General features: G+C 52.1%; 4 protein-coding genes across 4 annotated transcripts in view; 2 read left to right on the top strand and 2 right to left on the bottom strand.

The window, feature by feature from the left end:
* Positions 1-1,550, top strand: part of GUITHDRAFT_102261 (hypothetical protein) — a gene marked incomplete at both ends in the record, with an annotated part of 2,976 nt that extends 1,426 nt beyond the window's left edge. The window contains 6 exons of the mRNA XM_005839281.1: positions 119-216; positions 263-303; positions 350-454; positions 602-726; positions 1,152-1,261; positions 1,305-1,550. Coding sequence (XP_005839338.1) covers positions 119-216; positions 263-303; positions 350-454; positions 602-726; positions 1,152-1,261; positions 1,305-1,550 — 725 coding nt within the window. The remainder of the gene's footprint in view (positions 1-118; positions 217-262; positions 304-349; positions 455-601; positions 727-1,151; positions 1,262-1,304) is intronic.
* A 137-nt stretch (positions 1,551-1,687) lies between these two features.
* GUITHDRAFT_84815 (hypothetical protein) lies at positions 1,688-4,413 on the bottom strand (the record flags this gene model as incomplete). Its single annotated transcript, XM_005839280.1, has 14 exons — positions 1,688-1,789; positions 1,837-1,928; positions 2,039-2,129; positions 2,222-2,288; positions 2,335-2,365; positions 2,430-2,489; positions 2,591-2,665; positions 2,712-2,787; positions 2,926-2,985; positions 3,058-3,135; positions 3,185-3,253; positions 3,299-3,357; positions 3,406-3,478; positions 3,532-4,413. 14 exons carry the CDS (start codon positions 4,411-4,413, stop codon positions 1,727-1,729), a joined length of 1,776 nt encoding a protein of 591 aa, XP_005839337.1. The 3' UTR covers positions 1,688-1,726.
* A 449-nt stretch (positions 4,414-4,862) lies between these two features.
* On the top strand, positions 4,863-5,289 carry GUITHDRAFT_102259 (hypothetical protein; the record flags this gene model as incomplete). Its single annotated transcript, XM_005839279.1, has 5 exons — positions 4,863-4,895; positions 4,938-4,981; positions 5,035-5,078; positions 5,121-5,172; positions 5,223-5,289. The coding sequence occupies 5 exons, from the start codon at positions 4,863-4,865 to the stop codon at positions 5,287-5,289; spliced, it is 240 nt and encodes a 79-aa protein (XP_005839336.1).
* A 314-nt stretch (positions 5,290-5,603) lies between these two features.
* On the bottom strand, positions 5,604-7,270 carry GUITHDRAFT_159282 (hypothetical protein; the record flags this gene model as incomplete). Its single annotated transcript, XM_005839278.1, has 14 exons — positions 7,199-7,270; positions 7,100-7,150; positions 7,009-7,053; positions 6,869-6,916; positions 6,756-6,818; positions 6,671-6,709; positions 6,551-6,622; positions 6,424-6,501; positions 6,284-6,379; positions 6,059-6,115; positions 5,936-6,008; positions 5,837-5,886; positions 5,723-5,794; positions 5,604-5,672 (listed from the first exon to the last, which is right to left on the bottom strand). Exons 1-14 carry the CDS (start codon positions 7,250-7,252, stop codon positions 5,604-5,606), a joined length of 867 nt encoding a protein of 288 aa, XP_005839335.1. The 5' UTR covers positions 7,253-7,270.
* Between the last annotated feature and the right edge of the window lie 332 nt (positions 7,271-7,602).

The following is a 7,602-nucleotide window of genomic DNA, read 5'->3' as shown; positions in this document are numbered from 1 at the left end:
TTCCTCCTCCTCCTCTCCCTCCTTCCCTCCCTCCCCTCCCTCCCCTCCCTCATCCTCCTTTCCCTCCTCTCCTTCCCTTCCTCTCTCTCTCGCCTCGTCGTAATCGATGATGATGCAGCTTCCAAGTTTCCAGTAAGGCCTTGCAACCCGAACTCTAAGATGTGCGGACAGTGGATCTTAGGCCTGAGATCGAGGGGATCCTTCGAAGACATGCTTGTACCTGTCTCATTGTCCCCCTTCCACTCCACTGACAGCCGCGCAGGTCACCTACTACCACGGGTTTCGCGATGGAGCAGATCAATGGTGGGTCGAGTGACTTCCAACTCCATGCCGTGACTCGTCTGCGCAGCATCCGCATCCTTGGCGGGCCGTGGAAGTTTTCAGTCTGCGCGATTCGATGCGGAGGAGGTCGCTGTGTGGTCTGTGAAGTCAGCTCCAGAGTTACCTTGAACCGGTGTGGGATAGGAGGTTTCGGCAGGTGGACTTCTCCCCTCCCCCTCCCCCCTCCCCATCCCCTTCTTCTTTCCCTTCCCCTTCTCTCTTCCCTTCCCCCCTTCTCTCTCCTCTAGTTCCATTTCTGAGTTCGGTCCTCAACATCCAGCAAGGTGGCAGCAGACTACAAATGCCTCCTCACCGCAAGGTACAAGACAGCGCAGATCCCCAAGATCCATTGCGCCGAGGGAGTTGTGCTGATCCAGAATTCTTCTGCCAACATGAACAAGTACGGTACATCATTCTCCTTTCTTCTATCTGATCGGAGGTTGGTAGTTGCTGCATCGAACAGACAGGTATGTTGAGAGGCTGCGGGGTGAGAGCTCTCGATCATGCGAACCTTCGAATCAACGGAAGGTTCGCGCTCGAGTTTTATCGACCTTTGCTCCTCTCTCCTCCCTTCCTTCCTCCTCCCTTTTCTTCTGCTCTTTCCGTCTCTGACAAACTCCCCAGCACTTTCAGAAGCATAAGGCATTGTGCTCTCTCGATTGGAGGACAAGCAAGAGTAGAAGCAAACTTTTCCATGTTTGACTTGAACAAAGGTGCAACTTGTTACCCCTTCCACCTGCTCCCCGCCTCTCCTCCCTCCTCCCTCCTGCGTTTTCATGCTTCCTGACTTGTGCCCTTTTGCCCTCTGACTGCCCCATCACTTAATGCAGCTGCTGCCTTTGCTGCGTATCCCAAGTCCCCGTACTGCTTTGAAAACATGCGAGAGGAGCTGGAGAATCAGAAGAAGTTGCAACCGGAGGACGAGGAAGAGAACGAGGAGGTGACAAGCTGCGAGGAGAGGCTGAGGTTGAAGACATGTGCAGGAATCGTTCGATGAGGATGTAGAGAGTGTGATGTGGGGCGTCGACAAGGTGGGGAAGGATGAGGAGGAGCAGGATAAGATGACGATGAAGCAGGAGCCGGACACGCGGGCGATAGGAACGACTATGATCCTCAAGGGGAATGTTGTCTACGGGGAGCCGTGGGCCAACGAGACGCGACCCGAGCGACTACGGGAAGGACTCAACCGCTACCTTCCTTCCAAGATGGAAATGCGAGCTTACGAGTGACAGAGAGGAGGAGGAGGTGGTGGTGGTGGTGGTGGTGACGGTGGACGACGACGACTAGGAGGAGGAGGAGGAGGAGGAGAAAGAGGTGTGACGGCAAGACAGCAACCGAGTACAAAGAGCTGCAGAGGTTGGCTCTTGTCAAGACATCCTTCACTGGCTAGAGAACCTCAAGGCTTCTAGAACTCGATCAGCTTGTCCATTCTCAACTCGATCGCCGATGCGGGGAACGGAATTTCAAACTGATAACGACGAGTCAGCATGCAGAGGAGCACAGCAGCTGGGCGACCTCCTGAAGGGTGTTGGGATGCAACATGCCCAAGACTCCCACGACTTCTCCTCTCAGCAGAATGTTGGCACATCTCCCCTCAAAGAAAGCGCCTGCAGCTTCATCAGACTTTCACTTCTCTTGCTCCTGCTCAACTCTCTCGCTGCCCCTCCTGTCCCTTCACTCTCGTTTCCCTCCTCCCAATCATTCTCTCAAGTCGTACCATCACTGGCTTCTACGACAGCGTATCCCTTCTCCTTGTCACGGGGAATGTCTAGGAGGATCATGACGTGGTCCAAGAGTCCGACGATGACCTGCTCCACGTCTCATTCTCCTTCCACTCCTTTCCTCCCCGTCTTCATCTTCTCTTCGTCTTCTCCTCCTGCCCATCTCCCTCCCCTCGCACCTCGAAACCGGACGTCATGCCGCCATAGATCGCGCTAAGGTGTCGTCGGTTGATCGCTCCGACGTCGCTGCGAGAACAAGGATCATGAAATGACTCGGCGATTCGAAATTTACCTCGAGTCGTCCTTGAGAACAACGTCTGTGACTGCAGCACAAAAACATCAGCATAGCAGCAGCAGCAGCAGCAGCAGCAGCAGCACGCTCCCTACTTTCAAACAACTTGATCGGCTTCGGCATCTTCTGGCCGTTCGACAAAGTTTTCAAGGTTCCTGTAAGCAGCTTGTTAGCAAGAAAATGATATCCGCTCGTTCCAGCTGACTCCCTCCCTCCCCTCCCTCCCTCCCTCCCCCTTTCACGCTCGACTGTCTACCAGGAAGCAGCGACGGTCTGCAGATCTCAAACTCGAGGGTCTTGGGGTTGGCGAGCACCACGGCTGTCTTGCCGTCTGCAGTCGAACCTTCAGAGACTTGGAAACCCTCAACCAACGCCACCGTCAGGTCGATTCAGCTTCTCAAACGCCTCCGCGTGCGAGCAGAGGCCGAACGTCAGGATCTCCGTGAAGCCAGCCTGTCAGCAACTCAGAGGCAGCCTCCTCCAACAACCTTCACCCGACCTCCTCCACCTCCCTCCTTGTCTTCTCCTCCTCTTATCTTACCACCACCACCACCGTCTCCTCCTCCTCCTCCTCCTTCGCAGGAATATCACCTGTGCGATCTCTCCTCGTAGAAGATCGGACAGCTTGTTCATGGGCTGCTGCTTTCCCACCTATTGCTTATGGTGAGAGACGGAGGGCAGGGGGGAAGGAGGAGGGTAGAAAGTGAGCTGGAGAAGTCTCACAGTGTTTGTAGGAGGTATTCTTCTGGGGACGTTGTTGTAGCCGTAGGCGATCGCGACATCTTCGGCGATGTCACAGGCCTGCAGGTCAGACGTGTCAAACCCGCAAGAGCTTGTCAAACCCTCGCACCTGAAGGACGTCGTGACGAGTAGGAGGGATGATGCAGTTGAGAACGTTCGAGCTCTTGTCCAGCTCAGCCTTCCGTCATGTCATCCACAACGAGCGCATACTTCACTGACGCACCTTGATCTGCATGCGCCCAAGGAGCTCAATCTGCTTCTCTGCTGAAAGTTCCACACCAACTGCAAACAACTGTAAGCTTGTGAAGCACAAAGTCGCAATGGGTTCACCGATCCTGTTGATGTAGTCTACTCCCGCTGACACGACATGAGGCTTCAAGTCTGGGTACCAGTGCTCCTTGCCCTTGCGAGAGAATGTGAGCAAGGGAAGCAGCATGCAGAATGCAGCGCGCTTACATCGGGGTAGATCACTTTCACGTCTTCGCAGGAGAACGGTTCCTCGCAGTAGCCGGAGAACATGGACACCATGGTATCCAGCACGATCTTGGCACGCATCGGATCTGTCGCTGTGCATTCAATGAAGACGTTCTTCGTCTCCATGCTGATCTTGGAATGGTCTCCGTTGATGATAGGAGGGAGCGAGAGGACAGTGCGCTTGCTATCGTAGATGACTGGGTACACGGGAGAGTTCCTGATGATGTGCAGGTAGGCCTTGAGCTTCTGGTCCTTCTCATAGAACTCCATCAGCTCAGCTCCGTTCATCGTCTTCTCCTGGTTCAGGGGAGCGAAAACGATGTCGGTCGGAGGTAGTGCCTCGTAAGTGAAGGGCCCAGTGATGGTATCGAGGTCGTGGGTGCCGATGGCGACAAGAGTTCTCCTCCTGCAGATGTTCTCGTGGAGCTTGTCCTGCAGGTCGATGAAGGAGTTGTACCTCCTCGAGTCGAACTTGAGCCCTCGCAGCACACAACCAACAACGTACGGACGAATCTGGGCTGTTTGTGGAGAGACACGGATGACGTGCTCTTGACCCGGCGGCGGTCGGATGCTCCTGAAGTTGGGGGTCTCGATCTTCTTACGGAAGACATTGAGAGCAAGAGAAAGTCCTTCGAGGCAGAGCAGGTCGTATCTGTTCGCGCTGATGTCGATCTTGTAAACTACCTCAGTAGCATCAGTCTCAACCTTCTCGCTGGTCTTCTCCTTCCTCATCACCACGGCTTCAGAGGTGATGTCGTCGAGCTCGACCCCGAACTCGAAGCAGAGGTCCTCGAACCTCTTGTCGTCGTACGTCTCCCCCAGCGCAGCCATGAGCGCATCTCGTCCTACCGTCACTGTGGGCATGACGCATGCAAAAGCAGTTACAAAGCGTTACTAGGTAGCTTTGCGCGATTGTAACGAATTGAATAACGGTTCTGTATAGAGGGTGTAACCGTTGAGGCAATAACCAACGGCTATGCGGGACGGAGCGGGCGAGGGCAGAAGGGAACAAATGAAAGAGCGAGGAGGTGTAGCATGCAGAAGAGGGTATAGAGATGGTGGGAGGAAGGAAGGGAGAGAAAGAGGAGGGGAGGGAGAGGAACGAAGAGCATTCAACGAATAGAACGGGGGAACGGTGTGAAACGAGAGGAGGTCGGGTACCCGTGAGCGGATGAATTCGCAAGGGAGAAGATTGCAGGATTGAGCGAGCATATCTATAGCATGGAATCACAGAGGATCTTGTGCACTCGTTGAACAGCGACCGCAACTTGACTGAGATATACCGCACAGAAAGATAAAGTTGGCTGGAATCTATGGCGAAACCCTGGGAAGAACTTCACATACAGGTATTGGAAGCAAGTGTTGCTGGCGATCATAACACTCTGTAGATTGAATCTGACAAAGAGTACAACGACGCCATCTCGTACAAGGGGTTGACTTGTGCGTGAGACGATATCTACCATTGCTATCTCATAGGTGCACCAGGTCTAGAAGTTCACGCAGGGTGGTGTGGGCCGTGCACAGCAGCTGTGAGTGAACGAGATGCTGTGTGCATTGAGTTGATGTCGAAGTGAAGATTCCAACGCTCAAGAAACTGCATTGGGACATGGTGGAGGAGAAGAGGTAGTAAGGGAGTGAGAATTAAGTGCTTTTAGCTCATCTGGAGTCTGCAGTGCAGCTGTTCAGTTTGTCGTGGCGAATTCGGACAACATCCAAGCTTTACAAGTTGTGATTGTGTGAACATCCTCGACAAGGCTGACTGGGTTGTAAGGAATTTAAGGAACGATCAAAACCTCTCTTCATGATGTTTAGGAAAGGACAGAAGGTGACGATTGACATGCTTTGGGAAGCTTTTGACTGATCAAGAAACAGCTCACGACAATAGAAGGAGTGAACACTTACGCTCTGAGGGTAAAACGTTTGCTACATGTTCAGGTATTCAATGCATTCATTTATACTGACAATTGGTTTTTTCAAAGCAATTTGTGGAGGAGAATGCTCCGTCTAAATCCGACATTGCATCTGAAGAGTGACGCCCTTGGCCTCGTGTCATCTTACAGCAGGTTCTTTGTCTTGGAGTTGGATAGATATGGCCGGTAAACGTACTCGTTCTGTGCTTCCGTCTGCGAACAGATGGTGAGAGGATGCCATGAGAGCGGCAGGAGGGTCGAACCTGTTCCAACGTCCCTAACCGGATCTGAAACAACCTCATCTCAAACCTCGGCCCGAGCTCCTTCAACTCGACCTGCTCGGTTCATCAACACTAGCCGAGACTCTTCGGGCTCACCTCCTTGTGACTTGTCTTCTCGTACATGTGATGCCGGAAAGAGATGAAATCTTGTCCTTACATCAGAATAGATGATGATCGGCACTTCGAATGTCTCACCGTTACGGTTTGCAAAGGTTACCACTCGTTTGTTCTCATCCTTTGGCACGGGAAAGAGATGCTTCAGGATGTTCTGAAAGACCAAGTTACGGTTTCGCCGAGAAACAGGGCAACGAGGCCTACCTGGGTCCTGAGACCAAGTTTTGTAGTGAAGTTGTCAAAGATGAGATGGGGATAAGCCTGTAGAGTGCAAGACGTCAGCCAAACAGCCGTTTGATCTTTTCCGAGTCTGACGACTTGTGTATAGAAATCAACCAAAGCTTCCCCGACAGACACAAGACATCGGGTGCGGCACAAAAGTCGTGGGACCCATCAGATAGCTTAGAAGAAGGGGGATGAGAATCAGACCTCTGAGATAGTTTCCTTGATCTTCACGTCATGTCTCGTTACCACATTCATAAGACCGAAGAATGCCGTCGGGCCATGTGGCATGTGAGTGATTACCTGCCTTCATTCACGCCTTTCACACTCGCCTCCTCCCTTCTCACCAAACCGTCGGGCTCTCCTCGATGTTCGTGAACCAGCACCAAGTCTGTGACTTCGTTCTTCCTGCACGCATCTACAATCTGTCCGAAACGACATCACGCTTAAACAGAACTTCAGAACGCTATCCACCTCTTTGGTTGTATAATTTCCACGATTGATTCTTTGTGAGTTCGGAAACAACAAACAGACTTCCTTGGCAAACTTGACACTTTTGTAAACCTCTGGTCCAAAACAATTCAAGCACCATACCTGAACAAGTCTAGAGCTAGGATCGCGCGAAGTTGACACCTACAAGTAGCCATCAGACACCTCAAGTTTATCCTTCCGCCCTCACCATCACTCTCGGGTCAAACTCTCCCGCCCGACCATACTCGTCATCCATGGGATCCCAGGGAATCTAACCACCAGCATCAGCATCGAAGCTTAGAGGCTATCACAAGGCTGCACCTCGCTGCGCTCATCGTCGAGCTCTATCTGGTGCCTCAGCTCAGCTTCCTAATGCACGGTCAGTAACCAACCAGCCCATTCTTTCAACAGTGAGTGCAAGAAACATCTTCAAAAAAACTTGTGCGTCATAATCCATTCACCTCTGCTCGTAATTCTGTTGGAATGGGTTTGCCCGTCTCGATTGCCTTAACTACACGTCAGTCTAAGGAGAGAAAGATGAATCGGATTGACCTGCTTTAGCTTTTTCTTCTTATCATAGATCACTCGTTCATTCGTTTCAAGCTACAATAGTCTTCAACACAATGAAGGTATGATGTTCCATTTTTTCACCTGCTTGCGATAGAGATACTCCCTTCTCAGACGTACATTTCTTCGGGTTGCCATATCTGAAAGATCCTTCCTGCACATCAAATTTGCGTCACCTCGACCACTCTCCAATGGCTAGCCTTTTCCTTTCACAATTTTCCTTCTCCATTTATCCCTCCCTCTCCCCTCTCCCTCTCCCTCTCCCTCTCCCTCTCCCTCTCCCTCTCCCTCTCCCTCTCCCTCTCCCTCTCCCTCTCCCTCTCCCTCTCCCTCTCCCTCTCCCTCTCTCTCCCTCTACTCCGCATGATCAGGCTCAAAAAAGTCAATTAGCTAATTTTGATACAGCCAGTAAACCAACCAGGTACACGACTAGCCCCTCTCATTCTCATCCGATCTTCGTTGTCATCCGCCTCTTCCAGCATGTACAT

Source organism: Guillardia theta (genome assembly GCF_000315625.1).
Source record: "Guillardia theta CCMP2712 unplaced genomic scaffold GUITHscaffold_9, whole genome shotgun sequence".
Lineage (NCBI taxonomy): Eukaryota > Cryptophyceae > Pyrenomonadales > Geminigeraceae > Guillardia > Guillardia theta.
Note: the sequence above shows the minus strand (reverse complement) of the source record. Positions and strands in the feature narration are given on the sequence as shown.